This window comes from Drosophila bipectinata, chromosome 3R, assembly GCF_030179905.1.
Source record: "Drosophila bipectinata strain 14024-0381.07 chromosome 3R, DbipHiC1v2, whole genome shotgun sequence".
Taxonomy (NCBI): domain Eukaryota; kingdom Metazoa; phylum Arthropoda; class Insecta; order Diptera; family Drosophilidae; genus Drosophila; species Drosophila bipectinata.
Window position 1 is genome coordinate 22,100,463 of NC_091739.1, and position 20,068 is coordinate 22,120,530.

The 20,068-nt window shown below is 43.1% G+C and overlaps 3 protein-coding genes across 6 annotated transcripts; 1 reads left to right on the top strand and 2 right to left on the bottom strand.

The window, feature by feature from the left end:
* Positions 1-1,221: 1,221 nt before the first annotated feature.
* LOC108122626 (FERRY endosomal RAB5 effector complex subunit 3) lies at positions 1,222-3,093 on the bottom strand. The gene is made up of 3 exons (XM_017237315.3): positions 2,798-3,093; positions 1,421-2,741; positions 1,222-1,361 (listed from the first exon to the last, which is right to left on the bottom strand). Exons 1-3 carry the CDS (start codon positions 2,976-2,978, stop codon positions 1,241-1,243), a joined length of 1,623 nt encoding a protein of 540 aa, XP_017092804.2. The 5' UTR covers positions 2,979-3,093; the 3' UTR covers positions 1,222-1,240.
* Positions 3,094-3,582: 489 nt separating this feature from the next.
* On the bottom strand, positions 3,583-8,458 carry Hrb98DE (Heterogeneous nuclear ribonucleoprotein at 98DE). 4 transcript variants are annotated; one of them, XM_070280766.1, is made up of 6 exons: positions 8,297-8,458; positions 7,689-8,163; positions 6,198-6,385; positions 5,851-6,136; positions 5,582-5,672; positions 3,583-3,871 (listed from the first exon to the last, which is right to left on the bottom strand). In XM_070280766.1, the coding sequence occupies exons 1-5, from the start codon at positions 8,345-8,347 to the stop codon at positions 5,599-5,601; spliced, it is 1,074 nt and encodes a 357-aa protein (XP_070136867.1). In that variant the 5' UTR covers positions 8,348-8,458; the 3' UTR covers positions 3,583-3,871; positions 5,582-5,598. The 4 variants fall into 4 exon arrangements, with proteins under 4 accessions (XP_070136867.1, XP_070136868.1, XP_017092852.1 ...); XM_017237363.3 differs by lacking the exon at positions 3,583-3,871 and adding an exon at positions 4,158-5,209; XM_070280767.1 differs by lacking the exon at positions 5,582-5,672.
* A 431-nt stretch (positions 8,459-8,889) lies between these two features.
* Noa36 (zinc finger protein 330 homolog Noa36) lies at positions 8,890-10,074 on the top strand. Its single transcript, XM_017237318.3, has 2 exons — positions 8,890-9,455; positions 9,512-10,074. Exons 1-2 carry the CDS (start codon positions 8,964-8,966, stop codon positions 9,965-9,967), a joined length of 948 nt encoding a protein of 315 aa, XP_017092807.1. The 5' UTR covers positions 8,890-8,963; the 3' UTR covers positions 9,968-10,074.
* The last annotated feature ends 9,994 nt before the right edge of the window (positions 10,075-20,068 follow it).

The window sequence follows — 20,068 nt, forward strand, 5'->3', positions numbered from 1 at the left end:
AAACCCCCTCATATATAGGAAACCTTACACTTTTGGCATGCGAATCGTAGATGACTTCTTCAAACGTAGCGAGAAAAGTAACGAAATTTAAATAGAACTTGAAACGAATGTATACTTAAGAGAGCTCAGATCCCGATACTGTTCTCAGAATTAGTTTTAATCTATTTATTTAGCCAGTTAACCGGAGCAATTCAACTACGAAATAATTTAATCGAAAACAGCATCCTGTCGGATGAAAGCCATAAAATCCAATGAACATTTTTTGGCGGACGGCTATAGCAACGTAATTTTTTATACGAGCTACTTTAACAATTAATTAAGCTGTTTATGTCAATTCTTTTGATGCAGTTCCCAAAAAAGTACCAAAAACCACTTTCCTTCCTATGCGCATGCTTTCGATACCACGCCGAGATCCAAGAGATATAGTATATGTGTATTATATTGCTCGCATCTTAACTCAAAGCGGTCCGTTCCTGTACCTTAAATCTTGTCACTAATTTTATGTAACCCCTAAGCCGGACAAACCAATCAAATCCACAGCTGAATCAACTAATCAAATATTTTCTGAATACTCTACTCCCCACTGCAAAGCAGAAAAGCTCAGAAGACGGCAAACAACGCACCGGACTTAATCCAAAATAATAAGCAAAAAATAAACGAAGCATAAAGTTAAACAGCGAAATGTTAATGAACAAAACCTAATTAATTGTTAACAAAACCTAAAGAATACCGCAAGAGTTACAATTGTTTAGATATACATAAAAATATATATATATTTCAAAAGCGTATTTACAAGTTAACGATCAGAGTTATTCAAAGTACCATTTTTATATTCATAATCGAGATAAACGAACAGACTTAATTAAAATCCACAAGACACACACATTACACGAAATGCATTAGACGAGGGGCGAAACCAAAGATAAACATTTACATTTGGAAGTAATATACACATGATACCTATACCTTATAATATAAATATATATATATATGAGAATATGTACTTATACATTGTAGTGTTGTAGTTTTGAAAAAGGTTGCGATGAATTACTGACAAAAATTGATACAGGAACATTTACAGAAAATTCTGAGTGTGTTGAAGTTAAACATCTTTTTGAGCGAAGCGACGAATACCGAAGCATATACATACATATATATAACTCTGAATCTGAATAAACTGTATATTCATACAAATAATTAAATGTGTCGTGTATAAATTATGCTGAGGAATGTAATCAGTTCACTTGTTGGTGTCCACAAGTATCTTTGGGTTGGCCACATGGAAAACGCTGGGCACCATTCCAGCCAGTGTGGTGAACAAGCTCTCGGAGATGTCGTCTGGCAGTAGTAATTGAAGGGTGCTGCAAGTAGTTATTATCCTATTAACAAGATAATTCTATGGGTAATCGTGTTGGCCTACCTTAGTTCTGCTCCACCCCATGAGGCTGATTCTATCATAAATCCCTTGGCGCATTTGAAAACCAGTTCCGCTCGCCTTATACACCATTGCACGGTCATATCCTCGCTCATTTCGTGCCGCAATAACGCCGGAATGGTTAGTGTCGTTATGTCGTGCCTACTGGCAGTCTTGAGAATATTACGTAAGCCTAGGATAACCGGATGGCGCGAGTTGATCTCACTGGGACTGTTGATTGGCTCGTCCGAGATCAGGTGGAATATGACGTGGGACTGCGACAGATTCGAGTGTTTTGTTATAAAAAAGTCACCCGTTTTCAATCGGGGCTTTGATTTTTTGGTCGGCGAAGGCGTGACACTGCCCTCAGAATTTCCCTCGGCGCTGCTGCTGCTGCTGGTACTACCACTGCAAGCATTCGAGTCGCCAGTGCTGAGATTAAGAATCTGTTTCTCGATGTTCTCCAATTGAGCGTCGATCTGGTCGAAGTGAAACTCGGTGGACTTGTTTGCGTTTTTAATGATGTTTTTGTTGGCCTGGGCTTGGATAGAGGGCGTTAGGACCACAACGCCGCACAACGAACTAGAGTATAGCCCCAGGGCCATATTCAACCCGTTTAAGCTCTCTTCCGCATGTAAAGGGCTACAAAGCGCCGTGACATTGGCACTGAGGATGCGGATGTTGTGCATGTGCTTCAGCTGAGAGCCCAAGTGAATGGTAAAGCTCTCCTCCATCGAGGGCTGTTGCGAGACAAACATCGAGGAGCGATTCCCCAGTGGAGTAGCCACCGGCGACACCTGGAACATCTGGCTCACCTGGCTGGTGATCCAGTTGCGGTACTCGTTCTTCTGATGACCCATCATGGCCTCCAACTCGGACTCATAGCGTTTGCGCACATAGTTTTGGGTGGTGTACTGCTGGGCCAGCAAGTTGTTGATATCCTCGGAGGTGGTGGTGATGTCCAGCTGGTTGATTTGGCTGTCCATTTCTTGCTGCTGCGAGTGATTCAGCGTCTCCACCTCGTTGTCCATCATATCCGTCATATCAGATACTACTTTGGCATAGGCCCGTTCGCGCTTCAGAATCTCCTCCAGAGAGGAGGAGTGCACCAGCCGATGAAAACTTTGGGCGAAAATGTCCTCGTCGCTGGGGCCAATGCGGTCGGCAAACTGCAACAGTTCGTCCTTGTACTTGCGCTCGGTATCCCGCACAATGGCTTCCACGTCCAGTTCCTCCTTGGCCACCTGATTTAAAAGATTCTCGGCGCGGTCGTCCAGAAAGTTTTGTTGTTCGGTGTCTACGAAGCCCTGCAACTCTTTCTCCAAGTCTGTAAAATACCACTGTATACCACTGTAATCAGAAGAAGCTTTAGAAAACACCTACTGATATTCTCGTCCAATATCCGCATCATTGGATCCATTTGGCTCATGAGCTGGGTCACACAAGACTCCAAATCCTCCTGTTCAAACGGAAATGTCACATCCAGTCGAGATTCGCAGTCCTGGCCTTCATGATTCTTGTATTTATACACAAATGGAAGAGTGCGCGTGGCCAAAGAATCCATTTTGCGTCTTTTAGCTTCTGTTTAAGTTAGTTTCAGTCATTAATTTGTTAGTTTACGCCCCCCAAAAAATGCAAGCAAGAAAGCGGCTGAACAGCTGATGGTTTAACCCTTGGGCGGGCATTGGGCTGTTACATGCAGTGCTGCCAACTTAGCTTTTTTTAGTTAGATTTAGCTATTTTTCATGACCTAAAACTGGAACCACTATATTGCAGGAGCCCGCTATGCATTTTCTTGTTGAGAAATAACATTTTTTTCAAATAGAATTGCAACGAGCTTAAAAATGCTCTTTTCAGTACGTCTCAAATAAATGTCCTCACAGATTGGAAAGTATTTGAGCTCCGAGGAGGTAGAAATTGGGAAAACTTAAGAAATTTACTTAACGAAGTAGTATTTTAAAATAATCAACACAAAATCCAAAAATATAATATTAGTTATCCAATTATTTTAATTTACTGGTTTTTAATTAAATCTAGCAATTTTTTTGGCCTTCACTGCGATGACCACCAAGAGTTGGCAACACTGCAAATATAAAATTATCGAGTGTGTGCACACTGGGCATCTGTTAAACTTAAAAACTAGAAAATCCCAATAAAACAAATTTAAATTTTATGTATTTGTTTTTAATTTATTTAAAAAAAATGAAATAATAAATAAAATAAAATGTTACATTATTTTATATAAGCCGCTTCAGTGTGGAACTGGATGATGATTCCTCTGCCGGATATTAGAATTTCCTGAAAGTTCAAAGGTTACCTGGAAAACTTACCCTTGCTCCACCTGGAGGAATCTCTCCCTGGGCGCGTACTTAAAGCAAGTGAGCCGGCCTGGGTCCGGGGCTGGTTTCAGCAACGCCGCGACCTTCTTTCAGCGCCTCGCATACTTTTCTCAGCCGACTTGCAACAGAAATTACAATAATATACATTGAATTGTAAATGACATGGGGGTGGGTGGTGTAGTCAGTTCAAAAATCGAGGGAAAATAAACCTGTTAGACGGATAACGAAACTCTCGAATGAAACTGGTGGATGGCCCGCCCACAATAAACACTGCCATACAAATAGGTAAATACTGTTGCTGACTCTACTTGCTTGTTCCTTGCACTCCTCTTCCTTTCGCTGCTGCTGTGGTGGACACTACAATAATACAGTACACTAAGTCTAAGCTAAAGATACAATATCTGTACAATTGAATATTTTTTAATCTTGTATTTTTTCGCTACATTAAAATGTAAGTTTGTATGTATAATTGCGCTGACCTCAGACTGCGTATAGACTGCTTTCTAGAAGGTATAGATTACATTAAGTGCTGTTTTGGTTTGGATCGATTTACATCTAAACATTGGAGGCAAAGTTCTTCCGTATCGTCATATGCCAAGAAGTCTGTGTGTCCACACGATCAGGTTCGCTAAGAACTTGAAGAGTAAAAGTATTAAACTAAACTAGAACGGCGAGCGACTGCTGAAAAGATCGCCCCGCACGCTCTACTAAAACTATTAAAACTTAGTCTAGTGAAAGTCATAAAAGGTAATACATGATTTAAGGTTGTGTGTTCTGCACTGATTATCAGAAGAGGCCAGCGACAGTCAGTCTACCGATCAACAACCAAATAAACAATCCTTTGACTGTCGCCTTGAAGTTTTACGCATATATGTAGCTAGACAATTATCGCTGTATCGCTGGGTAATAGGTAAATAGGTCAGTTGGTGGAAATACAAAAGTTTAGCTGTAGGGCTTGTTTTCTAAATTACAATATTACTTATGTCAGAGGCTACAATGTGAAATTGGGTCATAATTCTATGGGAGATTGGACAGTTGAGATAGATGCGCCTTATGCAAATGGTCAGCAAGTAGTGCAAACAAATCGAATGTAATCCTGGCCAGCTGATGTGTTCGTGTACTGCTGCTCGCTGTGTGCGACTCTTCAAAAAGATCTCTGTTTAGTCTGCTTAGCTCACACACTTCTCTGCTCTTCACTCTGCACTCTGCTCTGATATCTCAATCTGTTCTGTCTCAATCAAGCTCCTTAAGACTGAACTGCACTGCACTGCTCTGCACTGATCCTGATCTTCTCCTGTCATGTTTGCATGTTTCGTTTGCTTTGTGGTGGTCGGAACGGAAAACTTCTGAGGGCTATGAACGTTCGTTCATGCCCGATAGTGATCATTGAATTGCGTATCGTTTACTTGACTGTGACTTTGTTTGGGATTATACTGAGCGACTTCTAATTTATTACCTATAAAATGTCGATAAATGAGAAACGTTATTTAAAAAAATTGTTTAGCTTAATTGTTCTTAATTGTTGTTGTCTTTGTTTTTCTCTAAAATAATACGTATGCTTAAGTAAGTTTTGTGGAGTTAGGTGGTGGCTGTTGGGACTGTCTTAGGCAGTCTGTTATTCAGTCTCATATGCTATTACAACTACCAACAAAAGAACTAAACTAAAAATGGCCAAAATAGCGCCTGGATTAAAACAAAACAAGAATCTTATTAATTGAAACGACCAAATACTGGTCATTCTGATTAGTGGTTGCTAAGTTACAAGACTAACGTCATCTGCGTCCATGACTAGTTAATTAAAGCGTATTTTTTGTTGTGGCTTTCTCACCTTGACTCTTCTTCCCCTTAATATCTTCGGCTGTTTCCACTGTTATTGAATCCCTGATTGCTTCCGCCATAGTTTCCTTGATTGCCACCGCCTAAAAAACAAACCCAGGATGGTTTACAATTCGTATTGAACTGGTCTTTGCGCTAAAGCTAGTGTCTCGAAGCTTTTTTTTTTTTTTGGAAAATGATCTGCCAAACTCTAGTGGTGTTCTTATAATTCAGTGCTGGTCGATGGCATTACTAAAAAAGTTTACTCGGACTTTGACTCACCTGCTTTATTGAAATTTCCTTGGTAGGGCTGCGCGCGATTATTGCCATAGTTGCCACCCCTCTGGGGACCACCGCCATAGTTCTGTTGGTAGCCCCCGAAATCATTGCCACCTCCGTTGCCCCAGCTGGAGCCGCCGCCATAGTTTCCACCGCCGTTGCCATTATCCCAGGGACCCACGTTGTTGCCCCAGCCATTATTGCCGCCCCCGTAGCTGCCGCCACCATAGTTGTTGTTGCCCCAGCTATCATTGCCACCGCGGTTGTTGCCCCAGCTGCCACCTCCGTTCTGAAATGTCAATTAGCAGAAATAATTAGCCACTCTTATGCACCAATGGCACGCAACTAACCCAGTTGCCCCCTCCGTTTTGGTTGCCATAGCCTCCGCCTCCACCGCCGCCCATATTGCCGCCGCGGTTTCCACCTCGGCCGCCTTGACCACGTCCGCCACCTCCACCGCCGCCCTGCATATCGTTCTGCTTGGGCAGGGCCTTCTTCACGTCCACCATCTTGCCCTTCAGCTGATGCTGCTTTTGCACTGCAATAACCAAACAAAAAGGGAAATTAGTAAGCCATTAAATGTAAGATATAATAAAATTATAATTAAGATATAATGTGCCATATACTTTTTCATCATTGGTGCAGCAAAGCACCAACAACAGTGATATAATACTGGCTGGTTTTTCATCTTACAGTCACAAACGCCGCAAGAGCACATCAAGCATTGCTATGCGGAGCTGGGACTGTGGAATTAGTTCCAAAAATATGTAAATAATAGATTGTATTGTAACGAGGCTGCGTGTTACACTGAATTGGTACATTTACATTCGCATAACATAGCTTAAGCCGACGCTAAAATTCATCTCACAGCGTTCCGAAGAAAAACTGCCCAGGTGTTGTAGTTCAAACCTGCCAATTTGTCAGCGCTGTGAAGCCTTTACAGGCTACTCAAATATATTTAAATATAGCCCATACATTTTTATCAACTATACATTTTTTATGACTAGCTAACAATGATATAATATGAGCCAAGTTGTTCTTACAGTCGCAAACGCCGCATGAGCACATCGAGCATTGCTATGCGGAGCTGGGACTGTGGAGGATGGGCCAAATATCTTTAATATATATTTTGTAACGAGGCTGCGTGTTACACTGAATCGGAATATAGTTACATTCGCATAACATAGCTTAGCCGACGCTTTAATTCATCTCACAGCGTTCCGAGGAAAAACTGACCAGGTGATGGACATCAACCTCTCAATTTGTCAGCGCTGTGAAGCCCAGTAATGTCTTCTCAAGGATTATAATGTGGCACATACGTTTTCATCAACTAAACATTGGGAGTGACTAGCTAACAGTGATATAATATGAGCCAAGTTAATCTTACAGTCGCAAACGCCGCATGAGCACATCAAGCATTGCTATGCGGAGCTGGGACTGTGGAGGATGGACCAAATAATTCGAATAAGTGATTTGTAACGAGGCTGCGTGTTACACTGAAAAGGTATATAGTTACATTCGCATAACATAGCTTAGCCGACGCTTTAATTCATCTCACAGCGTTCCGAGGAAAAACTGACCAGGTGATGGACATCAACCTCTCAATTTGTCAGCGCTGTGAAGCCCCACAATTTCTCCAACGATGTACATATGTATGTAGTTGTGGCCCATACATTTTCATCAACTATACATTAAGTATGACTAGCCAACAAAGATATAATATGAGCAAAATTAGTCTAACAGTCGCAAACGGCGCACGAGCACATCGAGCATTGCTATGCGGAGCTGGGACTGTCCTACAAAACCATAAGCTATGAAAATCATGATAGATAGCCACTTACAGACAACTTTGTCGACTGGATCATAGTCGTCAAACTCCACAAAGGCGAATCCTCGCTTTTTGCCAGTCTCCTTGTCCATCACAATGTTGATATCGATGATGTTGCCAAAGTTCTGGAAGTAGTCGCGGATGCTCTGCTCATCATGGTCGTCCTTCAGTGCACCAACGAACAGCTTTTTCACAGTGGCGCCGGCGTTGGGGGAATCGATGTCTTGGCGAGGTACTGCACGTTTGGGCTCCACCACGCGGCCGTCAATCTTGTGAGGCCGGGACTTCTGCGCCTCGTCGATCATACTCGAGTGCGAGTAGGTAATGAAGCCAAAGCCGCGGGACCGTTTGGTCCGTGGGTCCTTCATCACCACCACATCCACGATGTTGCCCCATTGCTCAAAATGCGCCTTCAGGTTCTCGTCTGTGGTGCGGTAATCCAGCCCGCCGATGAACAATTTGCGCATATGCTCCGGCTCAGTGATTTCCTACACATAGAACAAAAACGCAAATTATTGATTTCTTCCCTCAGGAGCCCCTAACCTCATTTCTTTTTTTCAAAATGGCGACCGGTGAGACACCCGCGTGCAAAGAATTTTCATTTGGGAATTGTGTACTTACATCATCGTGGCCGTTGGAGTTTCCATTTTGGTTATCGTTTTGGCCTCCCATATTTGATATTTTTTTCAGTTATTCGATTTTAAATAATATAATTCTATCTCAAAAAATTGTGAAGTCTGGTGCCGAGCAGAGCACAAGTAGAAAAAGTATCTTATGATGTGACAGTAAAACCGGAAACATCAGCAAAGATTTTGTTCAGTGAGGGATTGTGCTTTTCGTAATAAACAGCCACACTGGTTTGCACAGTGGAACAAATATATTTTTTAAATGTATTAAATTACCCAACTATTTTGACTTTCTCTTAAAAAAATATAAAATTTTTTATTTTTTTAAAGAAAACCTTTAAAAAATAAAAATGTGAAAGTGCAGCACAGTTACGAAACATATTATGAGGTATTTTTCTTTCTGGGATGAACAGCCACACTGCTTCAAAGAGTGGGATAAAATTCAAATGTATGTTTATTTTTTAATTTAAGAATTCATTATGTTAGGAAAACATTTCGGAAATTTACTTATGTTTGATAATCATAAAAATATCCAATAAGTTAAGCCTCAAAAACTATTATTGGCACAACATGTTTAATTCAGACTGGTATTTTCTAGCGCCCTTTGTGTGGTCACACTTGTCGCACACGTAAGGAAAGTAAAATTTATTCGATTTTAGAAAATGCCGAAAAAAAAGACTGGCCAGCGTAAAAAGGCTGAAAAGCAGAAGCTGCGCCTCAAGGAGATACGCAGCCGTGAAACGCCGCTGGCGGATCTCCCCTGCAATGCACCAATGGACTGCGACAAGTGCGAAAAGAAGCAAAAGTCTCGAGCTTTCTGCTACTTCTGCCAGAGTGTGCAAAGACTCCCGATATGCGCCCAATGCGGCAAGATCAAGTGCATGTTGAAGACTGGGGACTGTGTGGTGAAGCATCCTGGGGTGTACACCACCGGTCTTGGAATGGTGGGTGCCATTTGCGACTTCTGTGAGGCGTGGGTCTGCCACGGTCGCAAGTGCCTCCAAACACATGCTTGCACCTGCCCCTTGCAGAACGCCGTTTGCCTGGAATGCGAGCGAGGCGTCTGGGAGCACGGTGGCCGTATCTTCAAGTGCTCCTTTTGCAATGGCTTCCTGTGCGAAGACGACCAGTTTGAGCATCAGGCTAGTTGCCAGGTGGGTTTCCCTAACTCTTATCTTCAAACTCGTCCTAATCCAAATTTGGTTTTTAGGTTCTGGAGTCGGAGAACTACAAGTGCCAATCGTGCAACCGACTGGGTCAGTACTCCTGTCTGCGCTGCAAGACTTGCTATTGCGAGGATCATGTGCGCCGCAAGGGCTTCAAGTACGACAAGAATAAGGCCATTCCATGTCCAAAATGCAATTACGATACCTCGGTCACGAAGGACCTCAGTATGTCGACGCGTTCGCACAAATTTGGTCGCCAGCAACAGGGCGGCGGCAGCGACGACGAGGACGGATATGGTGGTTACTATGGAGGAGCCAGTGGCAGCTCTGGCTATTATGGAGGTGCCACTTATGGCGACGATGATGAGGAAGAGTCTGATGGAGACTACGACGACGATGAAAGTGATGAAGATGATGATGATGATGAGGAGGAAGGCGAGACCACCGAAAGCGAACCAGAGAAAGAATCTGAAAAAGCCGGTACATCTGGCACCAAATAGGAATGTGATCACTGCTATGCTGCGTCCCTTTATTTCCAGCTATAAACTGTGCAATTGGTTTTAAATTTTATTGAAATAAATTCTCTGTTATTTTGAAGAATGTCAAGAACACAGAAAACAACATCCTGAAATTTGGCTTTTGACCACCAATGACCAACGTAGTTCCAATGAGCAAAGGGGCAGTGATAAGCAAAAGGATACAACAATCAGGAATCTGGGGAATGGGGGTAAGGGACCAAAATGGTGATGGCTATGCCAGCGGCGCTGCCTGCGACGACGCCGACTTCTCTGTTGATAGACTCATCCATCTCCAATCCACTTACGAGCGCAAATATTTACACAATTTACTCGAAAACGGAGGTATGAGCATATAATATTTCCAAAAACGATGGCAAACACACACGCAGCCACGCACATCGGCATTTGGGGAATGTTTGGCAGTTAGGCAGAGCGGAACAGCAACAACGATGATGGGCTGGCTGGGTGGTGGGTTCCTGCCGTCGTGGATGCGGCCAGGAGTGGGGAACCCATCATCAGGCTGAAACATTTTAGTCATTGCAAATCAATGATGGGCTTGATGGGTAAGAGAAGCGTAGTTCTTCTGCATATGAATGAAATCATATGGGCTCTTACTTATGTATGGAGGAAAGTTCCCATAAATCGGATAGGGTGAGAGGCAGGAAAATCAACTGTGTACATAGAACAGATTAGTGTGAGAAGATATAGGATGCACATACAGCCTTGGTTAAAACAATGGATAATTGAAATGGTAAAATTTATAAATTAAATAGACTAAGATCGGGGATATAACGTAAGAGTTCTTGATTTTTAAATTTGTTACTTTATAATATAGAGTCTATATTATCAACACGTTTGATGGATTTATTTTTTTGAATCATGTTTTTGTTAGTTATTAAACCCATAATCAATATAATTATTTATTAAATCTCTATAGAAATAAATTAACGTCCTTCAAAAACCTTCATCATTTCTCACTATATCATGAATTTGGCCCTTCTTGATTTATGTTTGATTTATAATTTTTATTTAACTTACCAAAAATACGAAAAAATCTAATAGTAAAGTAGTTAATTCTAGAAATTTAAAATTTCCTTTATTTTTAAATCTCAGGACTATTATTCTGGCCGCCCCTGTCTCTCCACACACGCATGTCGTGGGCAGCTTAAATATAATGGCTGCCTGCCAGCATTTTGTGTCTGCATTTCAATCAAAATGGCCAGCCTAGGCCGGCCCAAGCAGTGTCCAAGCCATCAGAGCCAGGGCTACTCAACGAAATTGGAAATGCCATTGGCTTGGGGTGGATTTCATAGGGGGGGCTGAATAGGATTGGAGGAAATTGGGTAGTGGTCACTGCCAAACATCAATAATAATTTCATAAATGTAATCAGAGGGAGGCAAACACGACCCAAGTCGAATCACTGTGATTGAGCTCTTAATTGCACTGCGATATTAATCCTTATGTCGACCCCTACCGCCCCCAGGCCTTCCTATTTTGGCGACTTCCCATCTCGATGACCATTTTCATTATCCGGAGTGCAGTCTCAATTATCGGATGGAAGAGTCATGAGTTATCTAACCGCCGATTGACCATCCCAGGACTAAGCCCCTACAGAGATACTGGCTTTGGAAGTCCGCTTCCCAGGAAAACTCTTCGGAACATTACTTCCGATCGGCATTATCTTTTGCTTATTTATGCAACACAAATATTTTTACCGGCCGAAGTCAAGCCATAACAAAAACACAGACCCGACTAAGGATTAGGTGGGAAAATCTTAGGGACAATCCGAAAAACACGTGGAAAAGTCAAAAAGTCCGGCTTATGGCAAAACGCAATTAGCGTTAATTACGACGGAAAACAGCAGTGGTAGAATCATAACTTCCCATGGCTAAAGGATGAAGGATTCTGGGTCCCAGGACGAGCGGCAGGAGCTGCAGGTTCTTGCGGCCACTTGAAATTTAATTTAATTTTTCCTTGCGGCTGCCGCAACGTCGCTGGCTTCAAGTGATTGCGCCATGGGATTGGCTGGTGGGTGGTTGGACCGGGTGGGGGTCATGTGGCATAGTTTCTAACGTCATCATCAACATCATCCACTTCGCCGTATCGACGTTCATCAAAGCTAGCGATGATTGATGGTGCGTAATTTGGAAAATTAGAACCAGGATACGCAGAAAAGGGGTGGCTCCGCCCGATTCGCTCTCGTTTCCTTTTTCATCGTTTTTTTTTCTATTTTTTTTCGGCCCTTGCTAATGTTGTTGGCACAACAAGGTGTGTCCTGGCCTGGCCTGGTAGCGGACCGGACCGATTGCCGCGTGTCCTGCCGCCGCTTGCCGCTTGCGGGCGCGTGTAGCGAGTCCGACAAAGTTGCGCGTGGTTATTAGAAAACAATTTAATTAAATATTCACTTGAAGCACAACACCAACAATAAAAGCCAGAGCAAGAGCGTAGGCAGTGCCAGAGCGGTGGCCTCACTTTCCCATCATAAAGAGCTCAAACAATGTCCATCAATATTAAACGATGTCGGCCGGTGTCCATTTAGAACGCTCCAGTGGCTGTTGTTGTTTTAGTTGTCCTCGCTGGCCCGTGATGTAATGTGAGAAAGTTTTTTTTGGCTGGTGCTCGAAAGAGAATGAGATGGATGGGGTGGTCCTGGCTAGGATACGCCTTTGATATATTGGGCTCTTAGGGCGAGTCCCTGAAAATAGGTCCCCAAAATAATAACGGCTAATTGGGGCAAGGTGTCCCCTAGGACTACCATTTTTTTGGGGGATACCATAATAGAAATGGTATGGATGTCCTTATGTTAGTCTTCAAGTAAAGGACTTTTAATGGATTTATTCAAAGAAGTGAAGACTATTGAAGAATCGGAAATCTATCTCTTCAATAGAGGTTAGAAAGTCATCTGCAAAGGACCTGAAAAGTGCTCAATCCAGGTGTGCTGCACTGCACCCGCACAATGGATCGGAACTGAAGCTACCGGACACCGAAAGCGATACCAGGACACCCGCACATACGACCGAGAAGTCACGGCAGGACAATGGGAAAGTCGTTGGCAGTCTAATTGCATCAGCGACGCTTCCCTGGCCACGTGACCCCTGCGCCTCACCTGCAATTAAACTGTCACATTAGGAGAATACAAGCACGCAGCTCTTCACCAGCGATGTAAAGCGATGACGCAGCCCAAAAAGCGATTCCCAAGTATTGGGTGGCTGGGGGTGGTAACAATTGAGGGCCACGTGCCGGAGTCGGGGGCTGCAGATGGGCACGGTACTGGGAGTACTGATGTGAATGGGTGAGGCTACAATGGTTAGACCTGCTCGACGACCTTCCACCAGCCAAAAGTTTTGCCAAGGGATTAGCCGCAGCTCAGAGCGGGCTTGGAGGAGATGGGTTCGGTGGTTTCTCCTTTTGTGTTTGCCAACAGTTACATTTTGCACCCGGCAAGCCGCCTAATGAAAGCAAATCTCCGCATTAATTTCAGACGAATTTGTTTTGATGCCGTGATAAGCCACCAACCGACAGCGTCATCTCAACTGAGATAAAATCTGAGAAGCGCTTGCCATTTGGGCCTGATCCCAATGAGCCAGCCGCCCAGTCGCCCAACTGGTTCGTTTTGATTTTTGTCAATAGCCCGGCGGGCTGGCACTTGAACTGCGAGACGCTCAACTTTGCCATCGAATGAAACTGAATTTTGCAATACGCTCAAGGCTCCTGGCTCGAAGCCCACTTCCATACCGATACCACCACTCACGCACACACGCGCGAGCTTTGCATTTCAATTGCCGGCCGGCACACCCCTCGACCTACGCCCACGGCATGCTACAGTTATTAACCTCAACTAACACTGTCCAACAGGGGAATTGTATTTTATTAAATGTCTGAGGGATATTGAGTATTCAGGGAATTTATTGGGGTAGATTCAATTCTTTCATATTTAGGATTTACAGGATTTGAAACGGGATGGGCCTTAAAACTTTATTTTGATGACATTTCACTAGGAGTTGTTTAGTGAATCTTGAATCAGGCCCGTTTTCAATAAATTCGGTTTACTATGAATCCTCTAGCCAAGAATCACTTCCAATAAACGTCTGACTCTTAAATATAATATCTTAAAAAAGTTTTAGTTTAATATCCATAAAAACTATTATTTTTTTGGGTGAGAAGCTGTGTTTTTGTGAAGCTGTGGAGATTGCATACTAAGGACTATAAAGGACTATATTACCCTCACTTTTTTCAATTCAAAAGTCTGCGAAACCTGTAAGATAGTGTAATATGTATGTCCTCCGGCTAACTATGTAATTAAAGTAGTTGCGGTTCATTGTGATGATGTCGATAATGATGCCGCTGATTATGATGACCCGCACTTGTCGTGAAGCACCAAGCTGTGGCCTGGGAGTCTATTTGTACATCGCTGTAGTCGTCCTGTGCATCGAGTCCTGGCACTTGTCGTGGCCAGCGGCCGCGTGCTCTGCACGTGAGCTTCCTTGATAATGATCTCACATGCAATCGCCATCGGACAGACTGTGAGAGAGTCTCCTCTTAGGCTAAACACTCATCATCCGCACTAAATTATTTATTGTCAACAATCGAATCGAATGGAACATTTATATGTGCCAGGTATTGGCATTGTCTTCGCATCTGTGCGAGTAAGCGACTCAATGTCAAGATTAATCGCCAGCTGTGGGACGAGGTTAGCGGACAGGTAACATCAGCCCGGCCCCAGCTCCAGCTATAGCTACAGCTAACCGGCGAATTCAACCAGACAAGGAGTCAGACTTCTATATAACAATGAAATATTGTGCTGCTGTTAAGGAAAAAAAATTTCAAGTTCGGCAGCTTGTCAAGTGGCACTTGTCGTCAGTTGAACGTCACGGCATTCGGGCACTTTGTCAATTCAAGTGAAATTTTTATTAATTTCGTTTTTAAAATGCACCATCACAGGCACACACACACAAGATGTGACACATGCATGTATATATTAAATGTTCTTGATCCACGTACTCATCAATGGCGATGAGACCCAGTCGCACATTAGTTGTTTTGTTAAATGCTAACAAATTGCCGGCAATTCGTCAGCTCCACAAACTCGGTTTTCGGTTCCGAAAGACCGACCATCTCATCGGCGGTCCCTTTGTGCGCCGTGTGACCTGTATCCTTAATTCATCCACGGCCCGGTCCAATCTCTTCGGCCCTGTGATATATGTTATGTTTTTGGCCGGTCGACGATGGACGATGCTTTGTTGCCAATTGACAGTTGTAAATGTTTGTTGTAAATTGTGCTTTAAAGGTGCTAATAGAGTGCCACCGCCGTGCGCGTTTTCCCAAGTTCTTCGCTTCGGTTTTATGTCTTTAGATTCCTTTTGTATTTTTTGATTGAGTTGCCCAACAGAAAATCAATGAACTCTGCTGGTGGATACCAGATCCAGAATTTTTATGATGCTTTTGGCCGCCGCTTGCCTGAAGATCTCTTTGATTTCGCACCGACCAGAGCCAGTGAATCACAAGAACTTCACACTATAATTCTTCACCAGGCTGGGGGGGATCCATCCAATCTAAGGGAGCTGCTGCAGCAGTAGCTGTCAAGTGCAAACTATTTATGAAGTGTTGCGATCCAATACCCGGCGAACTTTGTTTGTCTAGCAAATTAATGTGGAGGGCAATAAAAGGTACGATTTTTAATGGCACTTATACTTGGGTAAACAACGATTTTCGTATCTATAGATTAATTTTAGAAAATTAAGAACTTTTGATGTCCTTATCGGAAACCTTTCGAATCCTATAAAGTACTTTCTTCTCTCCCAAATACGCCTTCAAATACAAACGTATTTCAAAAGGCCCTTTCACTTATTGATTGACTTAAACTTTCGGTTTTGCCAGCAATGGCTCCTGGCCTGTTTGCTCTGGATGTCATTGACTTTGTAGCTTTGACTTTGGTGCAGCCGAGTGTAACAATTATGGGCAGCAAGCGACAAGGAAAACAAACACACCTCCCGACAGATAGACCCACCATGTATTTGGTATTGCACCAAATTACTGTAACTGGCTGACTTCCATTTTTTGGCCATTATTAAATTAACGCTTTTGCCGTTTCGCTGCGTCATCATGCAGGGCCTTGAACAGGGAAGAGATGGAGTTGACTATCCTGTCCAGCCCGTTATGCGTCGAAGGATGTTACGGCGGCCGGTAACAGTCACTGCTACAGACGGAGTCAGAGTTTTGAGCCAGAGTCTGAGCCAGAGACAGCTCGGGCTAACAAGGGTGCCGCATGTCCAGTTGAAATGCCAATGACTTGCCATTTTCAATAGCACTTGGCACGTCAGCGGCCCGTCACGTCATAAGTGCACAGAAGAAAATTCGTATCTAAATATTTTCAAAATTAAACATTTATTGTTATTTTTAAGTTTTTCTTAGAGCTATGGAAAGGATAACCCAGTCAGAATATAATTTTGGTAAAGGCTTGTTATTATTTCCATTGATTTCTATGATTGGACATCTATTTTTTCCTACAAAGGTAACAACCAGAGTTTATATTACATTTTTTTCTGTGTATCTGGTTAACTATGAAAAAAACATTGGTCAAAAAACCACAATTACCAGGTGTAGAATCCATGGAGCAGCGATATCCGAAATTCTCTTATCAATAGAAATCGATGGACCACACACATCGTGAACGGAGCAGAAGCGGTGATGCTTTTAACAACTCCATGGCACATCACACATTCTTATCAACTGACGAACCGAACCCAGATGACGACGGCGATGATGACTCTTACAAAACGATGAAGACAAGCTCCAGAGCTGGTACTGGAGTCGGAATCGGAGTTGGAGTTGGAGTTGGACTTTTGGCTGCTTGTTGGATGCGCACGCATCATCGGGTAAGCGCCACTTATGTCACTTGTGCCGTTGATGTAGAGATGGAGATGGAGCCTCCATTGGAGCACATGAGCACTCACAACATGCAGCTCCAACTCCGACTCCGTCTCTGAGTCGGATTCCAGCTCCAGTTTCTGCTACATAGACTGGATGTTGCTCCGGCTGCTGCTGCTTGTGTTATTGTTGCTAGTGTTGCTACTTCATAATGTGCTGGGTCTTGATGGGATTAACACAAACGGCCAACACATCTCAAGCATCTAAAGCTGTGTGCCAGTTTGGTGTTTTTACTTTTCGTTTTTACGCAGTCATCACCATGATCAACAGCCGTGGGGACGGGTGCTCTTCAGGTCTTCAGAGTCTCCCCAGTCTGCAGCTCTTCAGCATCTTGTCTTGGCTGTGGCTTTGCCTCGGATTGGATCGGATCCGATACGATCCGATCTTCCAGCACCCAGCACCCAGCTCCCATCACAGAGATATCTGCGCTGTCTACCTTGGCTGAAGAGCTAATTTTCATGTCAGCCGGGCAAAAGTTTATGAATGATAGCCAGAAAATGCAAAACCGGTATTCAAATTGTACGAGTATCTGTCTATGGGCGCTTTTATTTATTTTATTATTTACCGATGCCATCGGTTAAATCTCGTTGTAAATTGATTAATGCGTTGGGACTTAGCTCTCAGTCCACTGGTATCGCCACTGGTCATCGTTGTCATTGTTTTCGGAAGTAATTAAGACCCAATCGGAGGGACTGAGTAAATAAAGCTCCAATCATATTTGCTATGGCGTTTCGACACTCCAAAAAATCACAACGCCACAGCGATAAGTCAGTTCCAGTTCCAGTCCCTCCGTTTGATACTCGAAGAGGACGCCACCCATAAACATGTGAGTGAGTAGTGTGTGGAGTAGTGTAGTATATAAACTACTTGCATCTATCGGCGATAGCGGGTCGGCTTGTAAATCAATAAACTACCGAAAAGGCAGTAGCTCCCCAGCTCTTTCCCCAAAATTAACCATCCATATCCCCAATGTGACATATTCCGCTCTACAACAATTAATTGAATTGTTTGCACGGACATGTGTAGATACAAATGTATCTCTGTCGCCGTATCTGTATCTGTATCTTTAGCTGAAGCCGTAGACTTGGCTGGAAATGCGCTGCGTGTGAACATGGCCACTCAATAACATGAAGCACGATAACAATAATTTTTTTTCGACAATTTGACAGCTTTTCGGCTCCCGCTACGCTCGTCATTGGACGGAAGGCTTCTGGGCCCGGGCTCAGTCCATGGCATATTGTTAGATAGATAGGTAGATAAAAAATACTTTTTGGGTTTTATTTAGTAAAACTGGCAGCAGTCTTGTTGTCGCCCCTGCCGTACAACAATAGCAACAGCCATGCCTTCTGCTGGAAAGTTAATTTTTCTGGCAACGAATAAATAATTAGCAGCCATGTGCTAAGTTGCATGAGTATTTTGAAAGGAGCGAACAGAAACAAATCTTAACGTTCGGCCGAGAATTGAAATGAACAAAACATTCTTTGGCATGATCAATTTGGGCAGTAGTGGTCTCTTGTCGATGCATAAACAGGTTTGGTGGGAGCAACCGGCTCGGGTCCTCTAATCATACAACCCATTTCAACTGAATTTAGCAAAATAATTTGTTTAAAAATTAACTTCAAGTGTGGAAGGCGATAAATACCATTCCAAATGCAATTCATTTAACAAAATTTTTAGCATCCTGTAGTCCAAACCCATTATGGATCCCATATAACTTATCCCACTTGATTCCGTTGCCATGCTGACCTCAATGTTTGGCAATTGCTTCCTTAGCGGAGGCGACGCGCTTGAGGCCTTTTAATTAAAAGAATAGAATTCGCTGTTTTCTTGGAGCCAGAGGAAATAAGGTCGCCGGGGCCTTAATAGCCCTGCTTGCCTGTGTTTGCACAAAGATAAAAACCAGAAACTTTATAGCCAACCGCAGCGAAATAGATAAAAATGGAAATAATCAAGCAAAACCACGACTAGGCTCTGATTTATGCGATATCTAATGTCGTAGCTCCGGCTCTGATAAGGCACGCACCCCAAATGCGCCAAATTCCCTTCGGCTGGGTCGAACTGCAGCGAGTGAATCCATCCAAGACCCAAGAGCCTCGCAGAAGTGCAGTTTTGTGTTCAGAGGGAAAATGTGAATCACGATGACGGCAAAGACGTAGACGGAGCCGACGACTGACGCGCCAAAACTGATAAGACAACAAAGGAAATCACATGTGAAAGTAGGGAAAAGGAAAATCTCGGGGTGCAAAGGCGCTGGGAAAAGGTGCGCCGAGTATGCCGAGTATGCCTGCGAACAATCGCTAGTTAAATTGTGAAACGGAAATGAAACACCTACGCAAATAATGCAAGCGATGAGCAGACACGGCCGCAAACAAGCAACATCCTAATTTAGATAAGAGCCGACAGAGTCCAGTCCAGCACCAGCAGATTTTATGATCCCGAAGGAAATATTCATTATCCCTGTAGAACTCCACATACTTAAACACTGTAATAATTAGTTTAATTCATAAAATATTCAATATTTTCTCATATAGACTCCTAACACCTTAAAATTAGAAATATATTCGATTGACGCTATCTTAAGGATTTGCGGTTTTATTTAAATAATATCAACTCTGATTTAAAAGAGTATATAACATGTCCTACTGTCCTTTTTTTTTTAAGTGTAGCCGATGCCCTCTGTCTGTCGCGTTCCAATTAATGCTAGAATGCGGCGACCCGCTAGCTCTTTACCCCTTCGAGTCGGCTGCTCTAGTTTCGGTATCACCTTTGGAAAGGTGTTTCGGCGGATGCTGTAACCCTGGACTGGCCGGGATGCGGTTCGCCGGGGCATTGTCTGCGTGGCAGGGGCAGCCATAAAATTGGCATTGTTTTCTACGGTAAACACGCGCGCAATGCGGTCGTAAAACAAAAGACGCTTTTATGGTTACGCTCATTACGGCACACGCAATACAAAAGACCCAGATACACACGGGCCAAGAGATACGGATAACGACAAACAAACCTACGGATAAAACAACCAGGAGATACAAAAATTCAAAGGTAAAACTCCATCAAATACATTTTAATATTTAAATTAGAAAGAAAGTAAATTAGATTTTAATATCATACTTCAGAAAAATACATTTGAAAATATAACAAAATTATTATAAAAGGTA